Source organism: Haliaeetus albicilla, chromosome 5 (assembly GCF_947461875.1).
Source record: "Haliaeetus albicilla chromosome 5, bHalAlb1.1, whole genome shotgun sequence".
NCBI lineage: Eukaryota > Metazoa > Chordata > Aves > Accipitriformes > Accipitridae > Haliaeetus > Haliaeetus albicilla.
This window is the reverse complement of record NC_091487.1, coordinates 23,296,454-23,324,231: the sequence shown is the minus strand read 5'-3', so window position 1 is coordinate 23,324,231 and position 27,778 is coordinate 23,296,454. Positions and strand designations below refer to the sequence as shown.

The window sequence follows — 27,778 nt, the reverse complement described above, 5'->3', positions numbered from 1 at the left end:
GATCACTGTTTTGCTGACACTATAGCTCAAACTCAGGAAAAACACATGTCCTTGGAAAGTGCCAAATCTGGTACAATACTGAACTTGCCTTCAGGGAACACTGAATACAGAAACCCTCCCAGTCACCCAGCTGCATTACTACAGCATTAATAATAAAAAGTCCATCTTGTTTGTAAAAAGCTAGTCTAGATCACAGAAATCAAGAAGTAGAATTCACTATGAATAAAAAGAAACCTGAGCTGTCTAGCCTTACTGCACACCATGGAGGAAAGGCAGGAGGTGGAATGACTGGCAGCGATGGCCAAAGGGAACACTAGCTTGCCCATATAATTTGAATGTTTAATTATGAACATGTTACTAGAAATACAAAGATTTGTGGGTTTTATGCTGGTATTCTCTCTTCAGGTTTAAGCTGTATTTACCTGTCTGCACTGATTACAGAAACATAGCCACAAACTGGTGTTTGGAAATCTCTTTTTTTTAATGGTTGCACAGTATCTGTCTTCTGTCCTCTTACAATCCTCATTCCAGATACTTTATAGGCATTAGTTGTGGTATATGCGTTGAAATATATAGCACTGGCCCAATATGCTTGGCAATGCATGGAAAAGAAATTACATGTGCTGGAACTACAGCAATTTTTCTGGTCCTGTCATTCAGCCCTGTAGCATAGTATCTTGCCTTTGCAAGTTACCTGAAAAAGCCCTGCTTCCGATAACAGTGCTTAGCACACAGAGATGTTTGATGCCTAAGTCCCATAGTGTACTCGTAGAAGCAGAGACAGAAGGCGTATTTTTGCAACTGGAAAACCTAAACCTGTTTTTATCATTAGCAATGTTTGTAGTATACGTAAAACTACTGCAATGAAGGGTCAGATAAATGCTTCATGCAACTACCTGATGTCCTTTGGTATACTACAGGGGATGATCTATCCCTCACCATGTAAACCTAGTATTCCCTATCTTCCAAAATATATAACTCCTTCTAGTTTACTCCTGCAGCAATGGTATGAACCACTCACCTGAGTTTTTGTCAGGCAGTCGGTTTATCCTCCATACGATGGAATTAAAGGCATGCTCATACTTGGCAGTTCCCAAAGTTACTCTCATTACTGGCTCAGAACCAGACAGACTGGTTGATCCAAAAGTGGCCCCCTTGTTCACCTTGGCTTTCAAAGATTTCTCCCCCAGGACACTCTCCCTGCGGAAGTTCTTCACCCACTCGTTTGGCACTGGGTAGCGGATCATCACGTTTTCACAAGGGACCTGAGTTAAAGGGTCACGGTTGGAAGAGAACCCAGTGGACATCATCAGCCAGCTCTGCACCTCCACCTCAGCACCATTGATGCTGGCAGCTGTCCTCAGAGTAAAAGGCAAAGTTTTCTCAGCAAAGACAGTTCTGAATCGCATCAGTTCAAACCGGCAGGCATCCAAGGGGTTGAACAGGATAATACGGGAGTTATTAAACATATCCTCATCCACACATGAATGGAACCGACAGCTGTATAATTTAATCCACTTAGTGGTAGTAGTGGGCATAATATCCTGCCTTGCAACTATTTCATTCCCTTTGATCAGGATATCATTAAGGCCCAGTCTGCATTCTGCCAGGCCAGAAAGGAAGCTGAGAACATAGATATGGGTCAGCACACTGTGCTGGAGAATCACACCGTCTCCTTTGGCCAAGATGCCATGAAACTCATCCCTGACATCAATGGTGATTTCTTCTTCTTGATAGTTTAGTCCCACTGTGCTCAGATCTGTTGATGAGGCTGGCAAGTTCATCAGTGTGTCTTGCACAGCACTGATGAAGCTAAGGAAGTCTTCATAATCTGTAGTCCCAAGCTTGATAATTTGCTCTCTCTCTGCTGTGTGAGCAATGGCTGGCTTAGGCTGATACTTCTTTTTCTCCTTGTAGGTTGTGCGGTCCAACCGCACGCTGTGTATCCTTCCATTCTCATCATAGTTCTGGAGTTTGCGCTCTGAAATCTCATGATTGATTTCAAGTTTGAATTCCCGGAAAGGTTTCTCCAGTCCTTTTTCATAAAAAAGCTGTATACATCCACTGTCAGTCAGCTTGACATATATTGGTCCCCAGTGCCTGGATGACATAATATTCTTCTTTTCTGGGATCCTGAGCATCATTGGCCATCCATCCTTTGGCTGAGCAGGTGCTAGGTTAAATAAGGCTGCCTCCAGATCATATGGCATCATGGGGTCATCATCAGGCAAGGTAGGGCTGCTCACATGATCTGGGTCTCCAATCTGGAGTTGCTTGAGCTGCTCTACTGCATCTGTGTGGGTTACACTTTTGTTTGCCTCGTGGAAACTGATGGTATCAGGCTCTTGATGCAGAATAATGAGAGAGTCTCTTTGGCTTTTGCCTGGAGCACTGGAGACAGAAGAACTTTTGGAACGCCTGTCTCGCTCCTCAAAGAATGAGCTGAACGGATTGATGGGTGAGGGTTGGACATCTCGCAGAGATTCATCCAGGAAGGGATTAGTAGCACTCCACGGTGGTGTTTCAACAGAAGGCAACTTGGTTAAGGAGGAGAGATCTAGTTTTTGAATTTTGGAGAGATCCCCCAATGTGCTTTTAGGACGTTCTCTTTTCTTAAAGGATGTAGCGAGGTTAAAGTTAATGTCTGGAGTCTGTGTTTCTGCAGGTGGGGTGTCTGTTTTCAAAGGAGAAAGGTTCTGCGGTGAAAAACTGACTTCATTGTCATCAAAAGTCACCCAGCTGGGAAAGCGAACTGTGGTTGGGGTAGATGAATGCCCATTCATGGAGGTGTTGTTCAGCTGCCAGTTGACAGCCTCCATATCTATCTCTTCATCTTCCTGGAGAGATGAGGAATTGTCTTTAAAAAAAGAGGGGAGGGGAGGAAATTTCAGCTAATTATTCTGAAGTTAACTAGTTCTCTCAGCAAAAAGAAAACCACAGTCTGCACAAAAGTTTGCATGCTCAAGGAAGGCCTATTGATATGCTGGGCAAGAAAGATAGTCAAAAGACTTGGCTAAAATGCTGAAGAGTCTGGCAAGAATTAATGAAGAAATAGACAGCTGAACACAGAAAAGGAATGCAAGAACAAATACAAAAGGAATTACAGCAATGATTTTATTGCTCTCCTTCCAACATAATGACCTAAAAAAGAAACTTATCCCACATGTTGTAGTGATTTTTTGAAACTTCCCTCTCTAAACTTTCAGGCTGCATTTCTTCTCTCCACTTATCTTCTGTCATTTGCATGTTTTGTTCCCTTTCACTCTTGTTCTCATTTTTTCCCTTTTTGTACCCATACCCTGCTCTAGAGAAGAATCCAGTAGGGAGAGGGAGTGAACATTGAGGAAGAGTACTTCTCCACTCTGTCCCCACATACTTCTCTGCGCATCTGCTGTTATCACAAAAGCACATGGGGATATGGTGAAGGCACCACAAAAGGTGCCTAGGTGGCACTTTTGCCCAGGATGTGTTCAGCAAAGAGACTCTTTGGCTTACCCAGTGGGAAAGAGTCTTCCAGTCCTTGGAAGTCTGTGAAAAATCTCTCAGAGAAGCTGTGATCTAGGGATGTATGTTAGGATAAGGAAAAACACATTTTTGACTTGTATTGTGGAAGCTGTCCTCATCCTCTGTCAGGACACGGCACCTTTGACTGCTATTTTCCTAGCCTCAGGCTCTGCCAAGACACTTCCCAGAAGCCTGCACCATACTGTGCTATTTCAATCCCAGCTCTTTCTGGAGAAGATAGCTGCAGTGGTAATAAGGTGTTTTCCAAAATGAGTGTAAATTCTCAGAGTTCAGAAATTAAAGGCTTTTCTTCCCATTTTCTTCCCACTGGGCTAATGAATCAGAGTGCTCCTCAAAATGAGCAGCCAGCATGAAATTATAGTCTGTGGCTGCACCACGGGTTTGCTCTACACATGATACAGCAGTGGTAGCATTTGTACCTTTTGCTTCTGGTAGATATATAGAGCCCATGTTTCACACAAGTCACTGTTCTTCAGTACAAGCAGAAAAGTAAGCACTTTGGTATGGCTATACACCTGTGATTTGAGCATATTTTACAATATTAACAACAACAAACTATTTAAATCATTATTTAAATTGCCACTAGTTCCCCCAAAAGATGAGCTTGTTTCCATTCTCCCTCAACCATGATAGACAATTTGAATTTTTATTCCAGTTACCATTACAACTACCTGAAAGGAGGTTGTAGTGAGGTGGGTACTGGTCTCTTCTATCAAGTAACTAGTGATAGGATGAGAGGAAATGGCCTCAGGTTGTGCCAGGGGAGGTTTAGATTGGATATTAGAAAAAATTTCTTTACTGAAAGGGTTGTCAAGCATTGCAACAGGCTGCCCAGGAAAGTGGTTGAGTCACCATCCCTGGAGGTGTTCAAAAAACGCATAGATGTGGCAATTCAGGACATGGTTTGGTGGGCATGGTGGTGTTGGGTTGAGAGTTGGACTCGATGATCTTAAAGGTCTTTTCCAACCTAAACGATTCTATGATTTAAAGTGTGAAATAGGGAATATACATGTTAGCCAAAGTCCTGCCATTAGCTCCTTATAATGCCTTGGATAACTTGATTTTCTGGGCCTTTCATCCCAGCTGTATGGAAGTTCACCCAACCTTTTGATCTAAGGACAAAACACACCATGCAAGTTCTAAGGGTTATTATAATTGAGAATTATATATGAAGCAGAATGATACCAATTTGTTTTTCAATCCACAATAATAACAAAGCAATAACAAGAACAGATAGCTTTTACAGACTATCCATGCATTTCAAAGTGTATTTGAAAAGAAGTGTCACTATCTCAATTTCTTAGATTTTCTTCTCTACCCTGCCATCTCACTTCCAGGTTTGCATAATGCCTCTCTGTAGTCCCTGCTACTGGTTGCACCACTGGGTACAGTGGTAGGTCCTTTACCTGTTAAGTTTTGCTGTAAGACTATAAATAGATTTGCGGGGGAAAAAACCAACAAGCCAACCGATTATCATCCACAACCACACCTTAAGTGAGAAAGTGATAAAAAAACCACCAAGAATAATCTGACGTTGTTCTGATCCTCAGGTTCACACCAATACCTTCTATGTTGTCTCATGCATTTCCAGTACTTTGGTCAGCAAGCATGTAGTTCTTTAAAGCAAAGCCAAGGCAATGAAAAGATGTGGTAAGAATCTCCGTTTTTATGGTATTTCTGGGAAAACATTCCCTATTTCTTTCAGGACTTCTAAAAGGCCTATGTTTATAAGATCAGGATTTCTTAAGAGCGGACCACCTCTTCCTGCTATTACAATTTTCCCCTTTACTGTACCTTAGCTTTTGAATTGCAGAAACCAAATGTGATTCCACAAATAAAGTATTAACACTTCTGGTAAGTTTGAGAGAGGCAGGTGAGAAGACCTCGAGTATCCATGTGAAAAACACACAGAAATCACCTGAAAAATTTCTTTCTAAACTGAACGAGTTCTCTAAAATTAATTCCTTTTTTGATCCAGATGCCCAGAAATACAGCAGAAACATTAAGAGAAGATGATTTCATATATATAATCATTTGTGTAATTTTGTTTTCTAGAAAAAATCAACAAACTGTTATTTGATTTGATATGTGGAAATGTCAAATCTGGGAAGTGAAATAATCTCTCTTACCCAAACTAAAATCAAAAGTACATTCTTCTGCTGCCAAAGAACCACAGGGTTGGGTTTACAAATATTTGAAGAATACAGAGGTGGTTCTAGAAAGGACAGGTTTTTAGCTTTGTCTGTAAAAGAATGACTAATAGCAGGGAGGATAAAAATAACAATATGCTAATGCAGCTCAGCATCCAAAGAAAGTTCCTGAGAACTAGATGAAATAGTGTGTCTATCCCAAGAGAAGTATTGGAGCCTCTGCTGCAAAGGCAAATACAGCATGGTGAAAAATCTTGACATTGCTAGAGGATGGCTTAGACAATTACTTCAGATTTTTTCCTTCTTGACTTCAGATGAGTTCCTGAAAGTGGGTGAAAAAGTTTAAAATGTGAATATCCTTCAATTTGGCAGCACCCCAGTAGGTCTGGGAGAGGATACTTAAGGAAGTGATGCCCTACATGAACTTCTTGCTTTCATAACTGTTTTCAAAATTCCTTCCTACAAAATAAATCAAGATGATAGCTTTCTCATGGGGTGCTGTCCTGGTTTCAGCTGGGATAGAGTTAATTTGCTTCCTAGTAGCTGGTACAGTGTTGTGTTTTGGATTTAGTATGAGAAGAATGTTCGTAACACACTGATGTTTCAGTTGTTGCTAAGTAGTGTTTAGACTAAGTTAAGGATTCTTCAGCTTCTCATGCCCAGCCAGAGAGAAAGCTGGAGGGGCACAAGAAGTTGGGAGGGGGGACAGCCAGGACAGCTGACCCAAACTGGCCAGCGGGGTATTCCATACCATGGGCTGTCATGCCCAGTATATAAACTGGGGGGAGTTGGCCAAGGGGGGTGGATTGCTGCTTGGGAACTAACTGGGCATCTGTTGGCAAGTGGTGCTTAGTTGCTGGCTGGGGTTAAACCCTGACAGGTGCAGACAGTCTTCAACCCAGAGTGACTCCTGACTGAGAAAGACTAGATCTGCATAAAAAAAGGAAGAAGTGATCAAAACAAAGTACTTGTTTTTTCCTTCTTGACTGGCTGACTTTGCTTTCCTAAGCAAATGACTCTGATAGGTGTTTACTTTGCAAAATTAAAATATCTTTTAATTGTCCAACCTTGCCAGATTCCAACCTGACAGGTTGCTCCAGCCACCTACAAACCACCACAGCAGATTTACCAAGGAGGTGACGGGGACAGCAGCTCTGTCTCCTTTCGCAGACACCAGCAACACGTGAGCTCTGGGGCAAGCAGCCCAGGCTGCCCACACAATTATGAATCTCTACGTTCATTCCCCCACGTAAGTAGTGTCTGCAACCAGCACTGGCCATACCTTACTACATACATGCCTGAATATCATTACCAAGCCATTAAATAATTTTGAAACTTAAGTCCCCAGTGAACAATAAAATGCCAACCTGCATCGCAAGGGTTTTTTCGTTCACAGGCCTCTTAATGTTTTGTTGGCTTTGCAAGTGTTCAGTAGTAAAATGGTTAATCATTTCAGTATGATAAACTGGAAAACAGCATTGTTATAATGGATGTAGAACATCTCACTGTGATTGGCCTCTTGTGACTCACTACAAGGAAAGAAGGCTTTGGTTCTCTTTATTGTATCATCTTTTCATTTTTCTATTTAAAATATTTTGGCCAAAACTACTAGGTAGTATCATGTTACTTATGCCTGGGGGAAAGGCAGCCACCCAGCTGCTAGAGGACATTGACGCTGCAAACTGTTCATGACCAAAGCTGTGCCACAGAAGTAGGAAGAAGTTCTGAAAGTGTTACACACCTTTCAAAAAGAAAGGCAGATAATGACTTTAAGGAATGGATCTGAGCAAAAGCCTGGATTTTCAAATTTCTGAGTCTATTTTGCCACTTGAGAGAAATTAGCTCAGAGCTTGATGGCATTACTGTTTCTGTTACCTGACTATATTAATTTACATTTAATTCAGATAGCTCTACTTCACACTTCAGTCTGTAGTACAGGCATACCCCTAACAGGGTCACGCCTTCCAACAGGGTACTCACTTCCCTGATGCGGCCAACACCAGTCCCTCAGACAAAGCCAGCTCTGCTAAGTTTTCCGCTAGCATAGCTGGATCTATTCTAGGACTCTTGCTGGGAAAGTAGTCTACATAAAGTCCAGCAGACATTGATACGCAGGCCAGTATTACTTCAGAATTGGCCTTTAAAGATCAGCCAGGTCAGGAGGATGCCAGTTACAAAACCTGTAGTGCCTCTATATAAGCAATGATAGAAAAGCAGAAAGCGCAGATACAATCTGGGAGAAATCATGGACTAGGTTGTCGTGCAGTTATCTCTCCATGACAAAGGTTATACTTTCACATACTTTCTATGACATCTGTATCTAGTCATTTCCTTGCATTTCTTTTCCATACCCAAGTCACAAAAACTGTGTCTCTATACATTTTTTTGGTGCTGTTGTGTTTCTGATCCTCCCAAGACAGATAGCATAATTTAAAGTGAGCTATCACCCTGAAGTGATACAACTGGACTCCTATAAACCTATAAACTGACTCAATGAATATTTCTGTTATATCTATGCGTTTGTGAAGAGTTTCAAGTTTGGTACAAGCTATGAAGCCAGGCCTGTTTTTGTAAGCTTTCCTGTTTATCACAGCTCTGTTAATGGTGGAAGGTCAAATCTGTTACCGCTGCAGACACCAGCATAACTTTTTCTAGCTAAATAAAGCTACAGTAGAAAAGTGCCATGGACATCAGTTGCAAGAATCTGCAACTCAAAGCACAGAAGGCTTCTTGTCAATGGGAAGTTACTACCTGCTTATTTTGCACAGACAATATCCCTGTGAGGATAGCAGTTACCACCTCCATATGTTTCCTGGGTACCCATGCTATCAACCAGCGTATGGTAACATTAAGGGAATAGCTAGAAATGTCCTCTTCCAATCTGCAGGACACTTTCTTCCCATGAGCTTCAGAATAGACCTTGGAGACAGAAGAAAAGGCAATCACCTTGCCTCCTTGCAAGAGGACCATGGGGAGGGGCTGGAAACCCCCAAAGCCCTTGACCACCAACACCTGACAAACTGGCACATAGCTTTGTAGGCATTCCTGCAGATTTTGAGTGTCTCTGCAAGATCTGATGTGTGGAAGAGACGACTGCTCACACATTCCTTGCCCTCTACTCCTGCTGCTGAACACACCACATAGAAAAATTTAACAGCAATCTAGTTCTCCAGCGTGTTGAACTGTTAATACAAAAGTTAGGGGTTTAACTTCATACATTATGGCACAGCTAAGAGACATTTCAAAATCATTTAGACTAAGTAACCAGCAGGAGAAGGTGCAAGATGAAAGACTGAAGCCACAGACCTGATCTCTATGGTTCCCTTTCTTATTCCTCCTCCTCCAACTTGACGGGCTTCTCAGATCATGTTGAATGGATTCATCCTTAGAGAACTTTTCAGTTCATCATACTCTGTCATATTCTATCATTACATCTCTTTGAACTTGGGTGTCTAAATTTAGGCCATGTAAATCAGTGGCCTGATTAAACCTAGTGTAGTTTTATCCCAAATCTGCAGTACTACATAGTCTGTTCCCAGCAGTGGGTTAATGACTACTTAAATATGATGCCTGTTGCTTGGTTAAGTATTGCAAATTCATCACAAGTCCCAAAAGAAGTTTAATTGTCAAAAGAAGTTAAATCATCTGAAGTTACAAAGAAGTTATATCACAGAGCTTCCAGCTCTATTTAAAACACAATGAATTTCATCAATGTTCAATTAATTTATCCCCATGAGTCTCTAATCTTTGTAAGAACTGCTATATTTCATTTTAAATGTAAGCCATCATGCAGATACTAAACTGAAAATGAAATACAAGCAAATTATGACTCAGCCTCTCACAGCTAGATCGCAGCAGCCCTCATACTGCAAGAAAACTGTTGAAAAGGACTGTCCTCCATGTACTATCTTAAAGGATCCTAGAAGTTTTTGTGGACTTTGTTCGTTGATGTTTTGACATTTTCTTATTATTCTATACCTACACAAACGTATGTATTTATGGGAAGGTAGGACTACCGCATTTCAGGCATTTGTGCTTACCGTTCTTCATTGCTCTGAATTATTTGCCTTCTGTCTCCTTCAGTCATGCTGCCTCTTGCAGCTTGGAGAGGGAAGAGAACATCTTCCCAACAACCCAGGCTGATCTAACCATTAAGAAACTGGTATCAGACTACCCATAAGAACAGTGGTAGTTGCAGCTGGAAGTGTCATTGCAACCAGCTATGTATGATGCTATTTGAGTGCCTTTTTTTGTCTCACCTGTTTTCCTGTCCTCTATCTTTATTCAACTGGAGAAACTAATTAAATGAAGACTGAAATTCAATCAGAGCCTTGTCATTATTCCTTGAGTAAAGAAAATGTTCAAGATAACAAAATTAATTTGCAACTTAGAACTTTCCTGCATTATTTAATTTAAAAATACTCAATATTTTTATTGTGTTATGTTTATTGAGTAGTTAAAACTCTGGCTTATGAAAAAAAAACATTTCAGATGTGGTATGGAATAACTGAAACGATATTTCAGCAACTCATAATCTATGTACAGTTAACTCCCCTTTTCCTTGTACAGATCTCAGCTATGCCGTCTGCTCTCAGCTGTAACTATGGTTTTGTAAAAGTTTCTCACATGTTCTGCAGTCTGCACTGTGCAGTAGGCTGGGCAATCAGAATGGATCTGGCTAGCAAAACCAAGCATCTGTAACACTCCTCGTGTAATTAGATTCCTACAGCAGATATCCATATTCAGAAAATGTGCTTTCCAAATATACTGCTTAGGTTTTTGTGTGTAAACACTTAGAAGTTGCTGTGCTAATACTCTTAGAATTACAGTCAAGAACAAACACACAAAGAGAAATCACCAAAACATTGCTGCAAAGATAGATATATAGCTTTGAAATGTAAGTGCCTGTGTGCCTGGGCCTCCAATTAATACCAATTTACCATCTGAACAGTAGATTCCAAATTAGACATAGTTCATGCAAGTCATGGACAAGGTTGCTAGTGTCTTGAAGAAATTGCTAGACATTCACGTCAGGTAGGAATTACATGACTGTAAGTTAGAGGCAATAAGAAACTTTAAAAGTGAATAAAACTCTTCTAGTGATAGCTAGAAGACATTAGGTACTCTAAGAAAAAGCACTGTTTATCACTTAAACCCAGCTTGCTTTGTTTGGTGGTTTGGTTTTTTTTTCAGTAAAGAAGGCTACTTTAAAAAGAAATTGAAGTAAATACCTTTTGTTCTTGTAACATACTTACAAAAAGTGGAGTTCTTCTTTTACATGTTAAACAATGGTAGGGAATGGGCCCCAAAACTATTACAGAAAAGAAGGCTTTTTGATTTAAAGCCATTTGAGAGTCACAGATCTACAAAGCACGTGTTTTTCCTAAAGATCAGTTCATGTGCTTCCATTAGCTGGCCAGAAGGTGGTACATTATGACTGATATAATTAGAAGAAGTCTTCAAGACCTTTACAAGATTTAGACAAGACTATGCCTGTTCAAAGAATTCACAATATATATGTGACATACTACTGTCGTTTTATAATTAAGAATCATTTGAGCCAAGTTGTGAACAGATCTCACATAAGTGGTGGGGAAAGCATTAATACCTGCTTGTTTTTCCTTAGAACTCATTTCTATTAAACAAACATAATATACTCATAAAGTAAACATCTTACCAACTAAGCATACCTACATGATTCATAACAAAGCAACTTTGTTTCTACCCTTAAGAAATAGCATAGATACAACTGACATATTTTTACCACTATGTCATCTTAACTTTGCTCTCAGCAAGGTGTGCTCAGTCCAGACGTTACCAAGACTACGACTACACCTCAGCCTTAGTCATTATTACTACCGTTGGAGCACTTAACGCTCCCAGTTTGGCTAGGCTAGACAAAGCCTGTGTGTGAGGGGACAGAGCAGAGCTGGAAAACACAAAGCCGAACCTGTTCCAGCAGAGGGATTGATAAGAGACCAAGAGGTTCTCTGGAGAACATTGGATCCTTCTGCTTCGTCTTTCATCCAAGAGAACAGGGAAGAAATGAGAACAACAGAAGACACGTGCATGGTATTTTTCAAAAGAAGTTCCTTTCAAAGTACATTGGTGAAAATAAATGAAGTCAGTTTGCCTCTGAATGTACTTTGGACTTTGCTTCTATCCACAGAGGTCTGCTTCCCTCTCTGATTTTAATCAGCAGTATGTACAGCATATCCTTCAGTAATGGAACTGCCACTGAGACAAAACCATGGAGCTCATGAAGAAATATTCTGAGAGCAAATAAGGAAAGAGAAATGCTCCTGCTAGCCCAGGATGTTTCAGGAAGTTAATGATATTTGGCAAGCTGGATAAATCTGTAGCCAATCCTACAAATGCAAAGACAATCCCACTCCATCTTGGAGGAGCTGATACTAGCATCCATTGACCTAGCTCTCTTTTGCTAAGAGCAGTTACATCAATCTTTCATACACAGACAATACGCTACTTCATTATGCCATAATTTTACAAGCAATATATGATGGACTGGTGGCAAAAATAGAGGTCTGCAGACCTCTTAAGTTTTGTCTTCAGTACTTGAGATAGTACTGTGTGGAATAAGCCTGACATTTGCAGTGCCAGACTGCAGGTGGAAATGTGCCAGCTACTGGATACTCTCAGAATTTGGGTTCCCATTAAGCAGTGTAACTTTGGACTGCAAAGCAACACACTATGGCCTCCTGCATCAAGTTATGGATCCAAAAGGCAGCTGCAGTATTGCATAAGCATGGGGCTCTGGCTCTGTTGAATAAATGCAAGAAATGTTGCCATAGCCATAGGAAAATTGAAGGCAAGAGACCATCATGTGCATCAGATGTCTGAAACACCCTGGGTTTGCTATTGCCAGTCCATCGGTTCAGAAACTGTGTTGTTAGTAACCACAAATGTTAACACCAGCTGATGACAACTTGGTAGCCAGTGCAAAATAACTGGCTGATCTCCAATTCCTAGGTGGGCAGCTCCTGCATGACTGCAGCCAACATCACCCCAACTATCTGCTCAGTCTTGTGCTGATTCTGTAGCAAAAAAAGACAAGTTAGTACACAGGGATGTCGAATAAGCCTGTACCAGTTCTCAGTTCATTGCTTACAAAAATAAACACTGATACCCATCTCTGCACATCATTTAGAAAGAGACAGGACAAGGTATATCAGGGAAAGAAGGAAGGTGTTTTGCTTGATGACTGACATAAGAAAGTACAAAATTAAAATTTATATTGATAGACAAAGATTTAAACCTCTATACTGCAGAGAAAAAAGTGATGGGGGAAGGAGGAGAAAAAACAGACATTTCTTATTTTACATCTTCAGAATGCACTATTGCCAACACTTCTGGCTCCCCACAACATTTAAAAATAGTAGCACTAACTTCCTCATTCCTGGACTCAAGGCATTTCCCAGGATCAAGTTTTATATCATATCAAGTCAGCAGCTCACATCCTGTCTGCCAGATTTGTCTGCATAGCTCAGGTTATCCAGGCAAGGAGTAATCTCATATTTATACACTATCTTTACCCTGAGCAATATCAAAATGATTTACAAGTTATGCCACTGCTGTTATTTCAAAAAACCCAAAGACCCATTTCCCAATTTCTAATGTAAGGCTCTGTGGAAACTTCAACTTCAGCTACGTATTTTAATAATTTAGCTACCTGATGAACTGTAAAGACAGATTTGTTCCATAGACAACACAACTGATACATACTTATAAATTATGAAAGTTAACAGTGCTCCACTTTTGCCTGAAGCTTATGCTACTATTTTTCCCCCCTGTAGCTTGTTATGCAAACATTTTCTGTCTGAAGTGCAGAGAAGAGCATGCAATAAGTGAGGGTAGCCAGCTTGGCCAGTCCTTCTTGACTCAAAGCATACGGAAGCTTGAGGCTACAGTGAAGTTTTATGAATTAACAGGTGAGGTGCTCAATGAAAAGGTGAGAGGAGCTATAACAAAGCCGTGTGTAGGTGAATTTGTTTTTTTTTTAATTCCTGGAGGGATTTTTGACACATAACACAAAGGACTGAAGGAGCCTGGCTGGAAATAGTGTGAGAAAACAGAAAGGACAGCCTGATCTACGTGTAATGCCTGACCCATGTAGATATCACTGAGGATGCACCTGCCAACGCAACACCACCACCCTCAACAAATAATGATAATTACAGGTGTCTGAGAGGCAGCATGATGCAAAGGATATGACATAGAAATGGGCTGCAAAAGGCTTAGGTGCTAATCTGAATTATGTGATTGTCTAAGTGACCTTCAGCTAGCAATTTATGCCCTCGGCTCCGCAAGTTTTCTCTCTGTAGCAAAGCAAAAATACTGATGTAATGGAAAGTGTTAATGGCTCTTGTCAAGTGTGTGTGATGAATAGGCCATCTTAAGTCATGTGAAAGCTTGTGGGCTTTCTAGGGACCACGCAGGATAAATGGAATAAACAAGGGAGCTCCTGTAGGCAGTCAAATAATTGGAGACAGTAGAAGCTGTGGCCCTTGGCTGAGCAAAACTTAACTCATGCGTGCCAAGGAATTTCTTTGCACTGGCTGCTTGCAATCAGGTGTATCTGGATGAGAAGAAATAGAAAGGCGGAGAAGCTACAGTAAACAGCTAAGACTGGATGCCTAAGTACAGGACTGGCTGTAAACTGCAAGGAGAAATGCTGGGCATTTGCTTCTTACTGTTTTTTCCTCCCATACACTGAGAACCAGAGCACTGTCCACATTATTTACAAGCAAGAAGGATTCCACCAAAAATACTGGAGGTAAGCCAAAAAGGCCTCTATTACTAGCCAGCAATACTCTCGCCTGAGATCTAAGTAGGACAAATACTGGTTTTTCTAAAGAGAGAGAGTGTATGGCATGGTTGGCTCTACCGAGACTGACCTGATATTAATTTGGGGCAAAACTGATGATAGATAGAAAGAATGTATCTGTCCAGCTCTCAGTGGAAACTATCATATGAGTTAATGATTTAAAATCCAGTTATTTTCTAATGCATCTGCCCTGCACAATGTTGGAACACTAAAAATTATGATCTAGGAGACATGTTCTTACACAAAAACAAAATACAGAAAATATCCCTATTATTCTGTTAGAAGAACCTAAGTATTTCATGCCTGATTTTGCTTCAAATAAAGAGCAAGGGCTGGGACAAAGATAGGCCTGAGACACTGAGATCAAGTGGTAAGGCGGGCTGGAGAACATTTATAAAATGGAACGAGATTTAGGAGTTTTTCCAGGAATGTAAGGTGAGCAGGGGGTTGCTCCTCACCCTGGGACTGCAAGGGTGGGAAGACTATTTATACCTGCTATTTTAACTGTGTACCTGAAAGAACTAAATATTTTCTTAGGTAGAAATTGGGATGATGAATGTAGGTTGCTCAAAGATCCCAAACAAGAAAAGCTTTGCACTGAGTAAAAATACTGAGAGAAACCCTGTAGTTTCCAGTTACCAAGACCTTGGAAAGCAAACTCGTTGCAACAGATACTGAAACATGCTTGTTACAGTCAGATAGGCACCACTTTATTCTGGAAATGAACTTTGTCTTCAAAATCCATACTATGCTGTTGCTGAAGTGGTTGCAAGGTTGAGTCAGGGTGCTACATTGCTGGTTTTCACCTCCTGAGGCCTTTGAAGATGTGTTTTGGATATATGCTGAGCAAGATGGTTTAGGGAGACAGGAGACAGAAGAAATACTCCTACTGGCGGTAACCTAACTTCACCCTCCTTTATGGTGACACTGTTCTCAGTTTTTGCCCATCCAGGGAAACTATAGTGATGTTACAAGGGCTGTCTTGGAGAGTGTTTCTAAAAGTATGGCTGTATTGGCAGAGTTCGTGCCTGCCCTGCCAGCCTGACTAGCACAACCATACTATTGACAACTTCAGAAACTAACAGAGCTGACCCAGCTCACCCTTTGTATGCATATAACAAAAGGACTCCCAAGGATGGCAGAAGACAGAAAACTTGTCAGCATGTTCATCCAAATACCTTTTAGTTAACTGCTCCTGCTATACGGCCCTCTGACCCACTCTGAGAGCCTTGTTATCATCCCATGGTGCTATCAGCACCTCATCTCCAACCACAAGGCAGCTGCTGACCAGCCCGGGAGGCTGTTACGAAGAAACAGCTTGTTTTACGATGTATTGCTCTGATTGATGAGGCTATTACTCCCTTTCCACACTCATCTGTTCCAGGTCTGGGACTCCCCTTGCACAGCCTTTCCTTCAGGCCAGGCTCCCACCATAAAAGCCCAGCTGTTGTGCAGCTATTCACAATTGCAGGAAATCACCAGAACTGAATACTGGGCTGTTATCTATCTTATGTCATTTGGAGTTTTGTTTTTCCTTTTTGTATGTGTGTGTGTGGAGCCACCACGGTACACAGGATTATTCAGGGTCACTCCACAGAAGCAGCCAAACAGAAATGATCCAACAAGCAATTTCTTCCTCTCTCCCTTGGGCCATGCTGGTGTGACTACAGCGAACAGAAAGGCACGGGCCTCACTGTTAAATGTGAGACTTTGACCAAAAGAGACCCACGCGTGAAGAACAGAAAGAAGTAGCTTGTGATGTTCATCACAGCGCTCTGTGGTGAGAAGTGCAGAAGAAACCCATGCTTCCTTCCTCTCTGCACAAACTGTAACTTCCCATCTTCCCATCTCTAGCAGGCATCTTCCCTCCAAGCTACGATTCTGCCTGGGGACAAAACACAAATTAGACAGGACCCAAATTCCCTTATGCTATTCCTGCATAATTTCTCGGCCATGCTGATTTCTTTTCTTACTGTTAAGTTTTAGCTCCCCCAGTCACTGCCTAGTCTTAGCTGTGTGTCCTCTTTCTTCCCCAAATGATACTCTCCATTCTTTTGATGGGTGTGCAGAGGGGGAGGAATTCAGCTAGTGGCTTTGCCAAGTCATCTCTCTTTCTTTGTAAAATAGAAACAAAGAGTGAAAAACATTAAAATAATCCTGTGGAGAAGTAGGGAAGAGACCTCAAATGTCAGCCATCTCAGTAAGCCCGTTGCCATATATGTGTATGCACACACACACACATATATACATGAGAATAAGTTGTCAGCTTTAAAGGTGATGAACAAGGAATCCTGAAAATTTCTGTCCTGGGGTAGCAATTACTAGGAATTAGGCAAGGTACAGGGGCTGGATGGTATGAGACTCTGATAGTGTCAGGGCAATCCCTGTATGAAATACGCCACAGAAAGCTAAGTGGAAATAAACTTCTGCATTCTTGAAATGTGGATGAGACCTAGCAGGTCTTCAGGGTACAGGACAAGAGTAGGGAAAAAAGAAAAGAAAGATGGACAATGTGATAGGAAACCTTACTGCCTGTATCACCAAACTGCGTAGCTCGTTTGGTGGCGGCTGAGAGACAAGAGCTGAGCACAGAATGTGACCAATGTGAAGGAAAACAACAGAGGCCCCACAGCTGCTGTGCCCTGTAAACAAAGCGCGGCTTTCTGAAGGGCCATGTGAAATTTTGCAGAAGAGCCCTTAAAGAACCGAGGTCTGCCTGAAGGAAACAACAGAGATTAGAAATAAGGAAAATGGATAATAAGATAAGGATATCTTAATATAAGGATAATAAGATAATACGAGGACTTTACTGAGCCAGAAAAAAAAGGTTCCCAGACTATAAAATGAAAAAATAAATATTAATGTATTCCTGCATACAGATCAAATGGACATTCAAGAAATGAATGGGCAACAAACACTTAACAGGTAATTTAAGTACCCTAAAACAATATCTTATTATATAGTGGCACTGACTGGTGGAAGAGATTTGACAGGAGTTGCCTAAGAAGAAAAACACAGCAATGGACAAGAATGACTGCCTCAGTTCACTAGGGAGCATTATTTTCTAACGTTTCAAGAAATAAGCTGATCACTTCCTAGGAAAAGAGATTTTTTTTCTTCATGAGATAATGTCGCAGAATTGTTTCAGTACATTATGGAAACAGGGGGTGGGGTGAATTTTTTTTGCCCACTGGCTTACTTGGGTACAGTGGATAAGGTACTTAGATAAAGTTTCAGAAACAGATGTCAGATGAAAATGTACCATCAGTGGACTTCTACGAGGTTTACAACCCTAGAAGAAATATCTAAAGGAGCTTAGGAACATGATGTAATCTGATCTTTTGTGCTGCATCTCCCCAGTTCAGAGGTTGGTACCACTGATCTAGGTCACGTCAAGGTCAAATAGTGGAAACAAAAAGGCCAGTCATGTGGACAAGGACATGCACCTTCTGGAAAGCTTTGAATTTAACATCTCACATGAAATGGCATTTCTTGTAGGATTTGTTAAGGACCACACTTATGAGCGCTTGAAGTCATGAAGGAAAATTCCGCCTTCACTCTGGCTTAACGAAAGCATGTTTCTGCTTGGGACAAGGAAAGAGATTGTACTGGAAGGGAGTGTGTTTATTTGAACCAGAATTTTAATGTTCTAGAAATGCTGACAGCTCAGAAGATTAAATCCTGTATTTACTAACTCAGCAGTATCCTCCCTCCCTAAATTTCCCCATCATCTGTGCACCACAACATAAGGGGGCAATGCCAGAAAACAAAATACCTACCTGACACGTGGCAAAATCTGTGCTTGAGCTCTCTGAGCCGGATCTGAACAAACCTGTTCCATGGGCTCAACTCTGCTGATGATTTTGGATAAGAAAATTGGTTCTCTCATAAAGCAAATTGAAACCCAGCTCTTTTATTATAGGATCTGAGCAGCTGTCAGAGGGCAGCAGCCTGGCAATGCTGGGGTAAAAACTGTGCCACACAGTCCTGTGGGCGAGCCAGTCTCCTTGTAAATAGTTTCATGAGGCATCAGGAAGCAATTATGGAATCCCAGCAAAACCTAATTATGCCCCCCCTCCTCCTTCATGAACTATCATTTAGGAGAAGCCAGAATTATTTTTCTCCTCTCTGCCCTACAGTTAAAACATAAATTAAGGGGATCTCCCCCCCACCCCTCAAACTTTTAGCCCTGTTCAGTCTCTTCTTTGTGCCGGGCCTTTTGTCTGCGGGAAGAGGCTGGAAGCTGACGGCAAGACAACTGTCCGGCAGACAATAAAGCTGTCTGCAAACCAGACATTTCTGAATGGAGGCAGGGATGGCCGAGACGGAGGCATTCCCAACCTGTTGCTATAGCAGCGGGGTGAGCGGGCAGGACCGCCGAGCCGGGGGCTGCCCCACCGCCCCCCCCCGGGGCTGCCCCACCGCCCGGCCGCGGGCTAGGCGCAGACATTCGGGACTAGGAAGAAATGTTAACCCCTGCTTGCCCTCTCCCAGCAGGGGGAGGAGGCAGGGTTGCCGTGCTGGGGATAAACGGTGTCTCCCCTGGACGGGGAAGGCAGGGGAAGCGGCAGACCGGCAGGGCGCTGGCTGCTGGTGCGGAGCGCTGCCGGTTAGCTCTCAGGTGGGGCGTTCCTCCGCAGCGTTCGCTTGTACGGACAAGCCTTGGCGCTAATTACAGAATTTGAAATAGAGCAAAATAACAAGCAGCAAACAGGTTAAAGACGTAGCGCGCCTGGAACGGGCATCCTTCTGGGTCCACCAGAAATAGTGGAGACAGCACGGGATGCCCTTGGCTGTAGGCCTTTCCCAGGAAGCTCTGGCTGATCAGGGATGCCGAGTGGCGGTTTTGCAACTTTAACATAGAGCAAGAACTAATCCTGCATATTTTATCTCCTCCTCCTGCACAGCATGCTACGTGTGAACCATTAGCAAGCCATTTAATGGAAGTGCAAACACTTCCTGAGCACGATACAGATAGCATTGGTAGCATTATCCTCTGTAAATTCAGGGTAGAGTTTAATAGGAGGGCAGTTACTGGAATCCTGTATGCTTCAACTCACTTCTGGCTCTCAGCATCGAGTCTCTGTATGTACATGCAGCTCCAGAGTATGCAGATTTATATAGTCCACACCTACGACTCGCTGTCCAAACTGAAAACTTCTGGTTGCTTTTGTGATAGGCAAGACTTTTTTTTTTTTAATGATCTTTGATGGGAAAAAAAAAAAGAAAAGAAAAAAGATCAATTGTTATCCCCTTATTTCCCTTCTTATTCACTGTAATGCCCGGGTACAGAAACGGAGGGAACAATGTCCAGCAGACAAAGAAATTCCCTTTTCAGCCAAGAGCAGCCCTACTTTTGATTCGGTTGGAGGAACAAGGATCCTGCCTGTAGCAGCTGTCTACTCCAACAGTTTGTAAACTACATTCGTATACGTACATTGAAGTCTGAGTGTTTTTTCATTGTCTCTTTGGCCTGCACAGCAGACTGAAAATCCCTTGAGAACAGGAGCTCTCTTGAGAGTATCTGAACTTCAGGTCAGGACAGAAAGTCTCCTAGATCAGCATTCCTGACAACATTTCAGTGATTCTCTCTTGGTCCCAGCTGGAACCTGTACATGCTGAGGCAGCTGCAAAACAGACAATAAGCTAAGCTCAACTGAACAGCTTCCAGCTTTGGAAAAGCTCTGGAGTTCGACTTGAATTTGGGAAGGAGAAAGTTCAGGTTGATTCTTTTCATCTACATTACTTCATTCATTTCCTAGCAAGGGACCACCTGGAAAGGGGATCACCATGTCTGCCTGTGGATGGCCAGATGCCAAGCAGATTTCACTACTCAGGGAAGATGCTTCTCAGCTGGTTAGGCTGTCGGCACTCTGCACCACCCATCAGAGAAAAGAGATGTAAAGCAGAACTCCAGTATTCTGTGAGCAGCAATTTTCCTAATGAGACAAAATGAGGCCTCTCTTGCTACATTGAGCCAAGTAGGAGCCACTTTTAGATGGAAATGATTTTGTACATCTCATTTACTGTCATCTGTAAATGTGTTTTACCACGAATGGTGTGTTCAATAGTATGTACTTGGGGATAATGTGCATGAATTTCACTCAGGTAAGGAGGGTCAGAGGAAGCAGGGCAATGTTATGGGATGGAGGTCACCTTTAGAAGCAGTGATTCTGGAAAAGATTTGGGTGATTATCACCTCTGGTGCAACCCTGAGGCTAAAAGAACTGATGTAATATTAGGATTTAGGAAGAGAGAAACATGAAGTAGAAGGAAATCGTTTCACTTGTGTATGTAGCATGGCCTGACTCCTGGTGGACCACTATGACCCGATCTTCTGCCCAGAATTCAGGGATGTAGAAAAACTGAGGAGGGTTCAGAAAAGACCCACAACAACTATAAAGGAATAAAAAGCCTACCACACAGCAAAAGACAAAAGCTCATTCTATTTAATCTGCTCTGCAGGAGATTCAGGAACAATCAGTCTGTAAGCATCTACAAAGAAAATTACAAAAGAAAAATTGCTGTGATCTCATAAGTGATACGTGATAGTTGGAAGGCAACATTGAGAAATTGAGATTAGAAATCATGCAGAGTTTTAACAGCAAGAGCAATTAACCATGGAACCGATTTACCAAAAACTCTGTGCGGTGAAGTCCCACATCACGGGAGTGCTTTAGGCAGGTAAGATTATTCTAGTTCTCACAGAAACTAAGTCAGGTATGTGCTACGGTTTGTGATACGCAGAAGCTCCAGCTATGTGATCACTTTAAAGCTTTTTGACCTTTTAATCTGCATGGGAAAAAAACATAGCAACAGTTATTTAAGTAGCTCCATCTCACTCCCCTGCTGCGTGTTGAATTTAGAAATAGCAGAATGAATTCTAGTGCTGCTCCCTCACAGAAAAACATTAATGTAACTAGATTAAGTATGGAGAGTTGATGTCAAATCGAGCATTTTGGAATTGGCTGTAAGGAATGGAAAGTAAAAGTTACAAAGAAAGCCGGGCCAGTATTCAGGAGGCCAAATACAATCGTATCTGTGAGGACGTCCTCACACAACCTGATCTCAAAGCGCTCATACATACATGGTCCCACACATGATACTGCAGTACAAACTGCTGTTTAAAAATGAGAGGAAGGAAAAGAAAGGAGTTGCATCAAATTATCCTTTCTTCTAGATCACAACATAGCTGAATTCTGCTCTTTGCACTTCAGAACTCGGTTCCGAATGTACCCTTATGTGTAAATCCAGCTGCTTATTCCTGCATACACAAGGGCAATGCATGTCTTGTGTTTTCAACAACTACCAAAACGCTGAAGTCCCCTAACAATGCAGCGCTTGACGAATCTGAATTGCTCACTCACCCACTGAAATTCTATCCAGAGCAGCTCAGAGCTGTTAATCTCACAGCAAAACCTGCTTCCAAACCTTCCCCTTCTTGAACACCTCAGTGGGCACAGATTTCCATTCTCCCTTCAGCAATATTTGGAGAAAATCAATATAGCTCTTTTTGTATGTTTCAGTTTATCTTCTCATGCCACAGAGAAGCTTTTATCAACAAGGAAACGGCCTACTTTTCCTCCGTCTGATCAGAAAAGAAATAACCTCCCACAAAAGTTCATGAACCACACCGCCCTCCTCCCCCACGTCCTCCTCGGCTTTAAAACACGGTGCGCTTGTACCGGCGCAGCAGGCACTGCGAAAAAGGCACAGGAGGACATTACGCGCCGATTTAGTTGTATACGCGCAACTTACAACCCCCCTTTTCACCCCTTGCTCCCGGAGGCGCCGAAGTCAGCCTTCTGCCTCATCCTCCCAGTGTTCACAGCACCGAACTCCTCCTGTAACGCAAACTTTCCCAAGCCGGCGGTATCGCGTCCGCTGTCCAGCCGCCTCGCTCTTCACGGGCTGCGACGTTTCTTCCAGTCTCCTCTCCCCGCAGCTCATCCATCAGCCACCCTCCGTCTACCACCCGCCTACCCGGCCGCTTACCGGCCCCTGCTGCTACGGTACCGTTCTCCGACGCGAGGTTCGGACGCTCCTCCTCCCACCGACACGAAACACTAACCCCGGGCCGCTCAGCGGAGCGGATTCTCCCCTGCCTCGCCGCGCTTCCCGGGGCTCCGCCAACTTCGGCGAGGCGGCGCCCGCCGCCGGCCGCCCCTGCCCGCGGCCGGCCGGTGCGGGAGGTGCGCGGGAGGAAGGCACCCCGCGTGCTGCAGCAGCAGCCCGGGCCCGCCGCCTGCCAGCCCGCCCCTCTCCGCCGGGTGGGCAGGGCAGGGAGACGCGACAGCGAGCAGGTTGGGTGCCGATCTGGCACACCCCGAAAAGCAGGAGGTGGGAGACGGACAGAAAGGCCGGGAGCAGCAGGCTGAACGGGGGCGACGCTTCGGGTTAAACCCCGCCAAACGAAAAGCCCGAGTTTTGGTTTTTTCCTCTCTCGTACAAAAGCCACCTTTCGGGGGGCAAAGCTAAAGCAAACCGACTCCCGCAACATTTCAACCGATCACCTCGCCAGAAATGCAGCAGGCTGCTCCCTGTGTCGGCAGCTGAATCACCGTGACCAGTTAACTCTTCAGACACCAGCTGCGTTTACGACCGGGATTTTCTTTTGTCCCTCAGGGGAACCCTTTTGGATTTACTCCAGACCGGGTAAACACAGACATAACTTTTAAATGCAAAGCACTTAAAGAAGTCAGTCAGTCAGTCAGCCACTTATTTCAAATCTCTGCTTTTGCACCTCCTTGGAAATATTTTTCTACACCTCTCTCAAACTAAAGGACAGAAATTAGAGGGTGGTTTCTGACCATTGGAAGGATATGAGATCCCAGCGCAGTCTTACAGAAGGAAAACGAAGGGCATAAAAATCCTGTTTTTAAAGACCAAACGAGACAAACGTATGACAGCGATAACAGCATACGTCCATTTGTGATAGCAGGGGATTAGACCTCACGATCCAGGAAGTTCTTGCCAGCTCTTCCCATAAAACCCAAATGAAAGAAGGAAACCTAACCACCCCACCAAACAGGCAGGTTCACCAACACAGTAGTGCTCCACCTGCCAAATACACCTCTCGGTCTTCCCAGATATCCCATTTTAGCCTATGTCGCCTCCGTCCTTGCCCTCACCCCTGCCCCAAGCAGTTGGGATGTAAGACTGAAAACCACAGGGACAATCTGTCAGCACCTCTGAGGAACAGCCAGCATCCTTCCGCTCCATTGTGACATTTCTAGAGTTACTCAGGTTCTTCTCATTTCCCCTTAGCAGTTACTATGGAGAAACAAAACGTATTTGGGATTTTGATACACTAAGGAAAACAAACAGATTGTTTGAAGGCTAGGTTATCTGGATAATTTGGAAATCATGCCAGAAAGTATCTGGCTTACAAATACAGGATTGATTTGATATTTAACCATTAAAATAAAGCAGTATAGAAATCATTTTAAGTACACTGAATGAACTGCAGAAGGCAAATGGCTTTATGGTTTGAATGGTGGAGTGTGACAGTGCGCAGAATCAACAAGGAAAGACCAAGCTATGACTTCTGAGTTTTGGTCTAATGGCGAGTGTGAATTAAATGATGAAAGGGGGACTAGATGATGGAATGAATGACTATGTGATCAGGTACTGTAGGGACAAGTCTGTTGTACAGGAGTCTTTCAGGTGGGATAGGTGCAGAACAGCATGCTGGTGCCTGCCCACCTGCAGAAGAGACATGACTGCCTTACTGACGGGGTACTTTTGTGTTGGCAGTCGAGGGGACAGAATCGTTGGTTAGATGCCTCTCCTCAGGAAAAAAAACCACAAATTAAGAGTGGCCACATACTGTCCCCCCTTGTGCCAACCTTTCCATCTGGGCCTTTGCAAATTTGAGCCTATACTACTTATCTGAAATTAGACAATTAATGGCAGATCTGGCACATTTGTTTTCTAATACCCCCAGGTCTGCGAACCATGAAGCTGTCCCTTATGCAATGCTTTCACTGCTTTGCTTCCCTCCTGCACCTTGTTGTAACAGCTTCATATAGCAGATAAGGCTTTCTCTCTCAGTGTAAGAAAAAGCACATTTTGTTTCACAGAGGCTAAAAATTCCCAGGCTTGTAGCAAGTTGAGGCCAAGGCAGAACGAGATGGAGCAATTAGCCCAAGGACAAACTGCTTGAATAAAAACTTTTAAAGGTGTGGGGCTTAAACAAACACACTGGCTGGAAAAGATGAAAACTCAGACCTGCTCTTGTGACTTTCCAGATGAACAATGATCCTTTTCTCATTTTACCCTTCCTCTCCTCAGCCAAGGGAAACCTTTATGCAGATAATTTTTTCTGCTGTTCTGTTGCCTCGATCTTTTTGTGTGAAACAGCAATGTAAGATGAGCAGGGAGATGAAGTCATCTTCCCGCAGACACCCTCTTTTGTTTCTTGTTCCCCATTAAAGTCCATAATTAATCTGGCCACCACAACGGAGCACTGCATGGGGTGCTGGGATGTCGTGGACATACTGAAGCAAACTTGTTTCTCAGGAAACAAAGTTTTTTCCTCACGTGGTATTAGTCCCTTGACCCTTTGTCTGATAACAAGACTTCTAAAATGTGCACAGCAATTAACTCAAACTAGGAGTAGAATCATATTTGTGGAAAAAAAAAATCTGCTTTCCCAAAAATACATGCACTAAAGTGCTGCTCTTACCTGTAAGCTGAACACCTCAAAGACTCTCAACAGCCTTTGCGAAAAATCAGAAGGATAAACTCACTCCAAAATGCCTGTTAGGCTGGTGACTCAGGCTTTCTGCTTGGCTGTGGGAAACCTAGGTTAAACCCTATTCTTGTTTACACAAGAGCTCAACTTGAGCTTCATGTCCTTCATCCTAGAGAAGGACCCTACCTGCCCTGCTATTGCCAGTTCGGGTCCAGTCTGTCAAAACCCCACCTTGGACCTTGACAGAAGTTCTGTCAAAACCAGCACGGCCACAAAACTTTTCCAACAACCCCTGCAGAAAAACTAAAAACAGCTGATCAATGTCGGGTGTCTAGTTCACCCCTTCCAAGATTGTCCTTTTGATGTTTGACGCTTCTTTGGCAGATATCGTTGTAGATAGCTAACCAGTGGAGCTTTCACTCTTACTGCTGGCGCCTATTTAACAGCCTAATGGATCTCACTGCAGAACAAATCGCTGAAGAGTCCCTAAGCTCTCCCAGCTACCTGTGACAAGGTCTATTTTTCATCACACCTCACCAGGCTTTATTCATATTCATCCTTACAAAATATGAAACCTGGATGAAAGTCTGTTTCAACTCTGTTTCCTGAGGCATTTGAAGCATAGGTAACAGATAAGGACTTGCTCTTAAGCAGTATCTTGTCACTGCTAGCCTGTGTTCATCCTGCAGCAGTTGAGAAAGAGAGAAGGAACCAAACCCAGCCTGTACAATTCAGCTGAACACAATCCCGTCAGCCGCTTTTGGCATGTGTTTGTATCTTGCAACCAGCGACTTCTGAACAGGAGCCGTCCCAGGATCCTCTTCTTGGGAGGAAAAGATGGCAAAATTAAAGCTCAGTGGCCCAGAACAGGTTTCTAGAGTACCATCCTGGCAGGACAAGATGGTTTAGGCCAGGATATATTCAAAGCAAAAAAAGCACGTAAGGAATGAAAGGCATCAAGATACATTGGGAGGAAAGATTAACTGAAAGCAAGATAATCAGCTGTATAACACGTGGCTCAATCCAGGCACTAGTCAGGGTAAAATACGGCCTCTCATGACTAAAAATATGAAAAGCCAAACCCACTAATATCCGGGAGCTCTATGAGACATGGTCTCAGATGGGTTTCTGCTTGTTACATGTTTCCACATGGCTGAAGCAATGTGTTGCCAGTAAGCATTTAAGGTCTGTGAGAAGAATGTGTAGAGAAGTTCACAGGCCAAAGACTACTGCCTACCTGGTCCAGTTCTCATGCTGGCGACTCTGCGAGATGCCTCCTTGACCCCCAAGGGTGCCCTAACCATGCCTGCCATTCAAATCCACGCCAACCTTGCTATGGTTAGAAATGGATCCCTTTGGATGCATGTCCTACCACATGTAAGCAAGCCCTTCTCTGACTCTGAGTTGCAGGCAGGAGCTCTGTCCTCCTCAAAGATGAGGCAGGTTCAGAAGAGTCTGAGAATGTTATTTACCTCACACACTGGTTGGATGCTACATGACAGAAAACTGTTCTCCTCACGCTGCGAAACAATCTGTGCTGCGGGCTGAGGAGACCTGGATCTGTGTGCATAGAGAGGGATCGAGGCGGGCTAGAAAGCCGGGGTGGGACAGGGGTATTATCTGTAGCACTGTTAAGACCTGTCTGATTCAAAAGCCACTCGGTTCGGTTTGTCTGATGCTTGCCCATACTTTTCAACAAAAAATGCAACTTAGATTTTTGTTTGATGTCCTGCAAGAATCTACAAATAAGAGCATGTATACATGCACACACACACATATATAGAAATATATATAATTATACGCATAGACACACAGAAAGAGGGAGCACCCTGGCTCACCTGCTGCACGCTTCCACTGCCTTGTGACTTTAAGGCACAGAAAAGGGAAAGGCTTCAACTAGTGCCTGGGGGAAGAAACCTGAAATCTTAACTCCTGACTGTAATGAATGGAAATCATACCACTCCCTCCAGTGCAGTAACACCGAAGGGAACAGAGACCTAATTTGAAGAAGCAGCAAAACCAGTGCCAAAGTAAATGCATCATCCTCAGGATTTATGATGAAGAAATACAATTTAAAACTCTGGCCTTTCATTCTTCTGGGGCAAAGCAAACTCCGACATGCTCAAGGAATTACATATTTGTGAAACAACTCCTAAGGCTTTAATGACTATTACAAAAAGCTGTCTGCTTTATTTGGTATTATTTTGTAATAGCTTTATCTTCAAGTGGAAGGTGTTTTTTAATCAAAGACTCGTGTGTAGTCTGCTGTGATACACAGAAGTCACACCTATTGTAACTTACTCCTGTTTGAAAAAAGAGGTGGTGAACTTCTGGACCTCAGTGTTTGGAAATGGAGAAAGATCTCAATCACCCTTTGCATAACCAGACACATTGCATAACCGAGTTTCCTTACACCAATTTAGAGGAAATTTTGGCCCATTACATTTCCTAGCAGGTTGCCAGCACAGACAGTACAGAGTGACTATGACAACTGGGTGTTACCAGCTTTATCTGCATCTGCCTCTCATTTCCGTGGGATTGGGAGTTACAAGGCTAAAATCA

The 27,778-nt window shown here is 43.0% G+C and overlaps 1 protein-coding gene across 1 annotated transcript in view; it reads right to left on the bottom strand.

Moving 5' to 3' along the window:
* Positions 1–27,778, bottom strand: part of STON2 (stonin 2) — a 79,600-nt gene that overhangs the window by 8,554 nt on the left and 43,268 nt on the right. Inside the window, exon 5 of the mRNA XM_069783714.1 lies at positions 1,022–2,857. Coding sequence (XP_069639815.1) covers positions 1,022–2,857 — 1,836 coding nt within the window. The remainder of the gene's footprint in view (positions 1–1,021; positions 2,858–27,778) is intronic.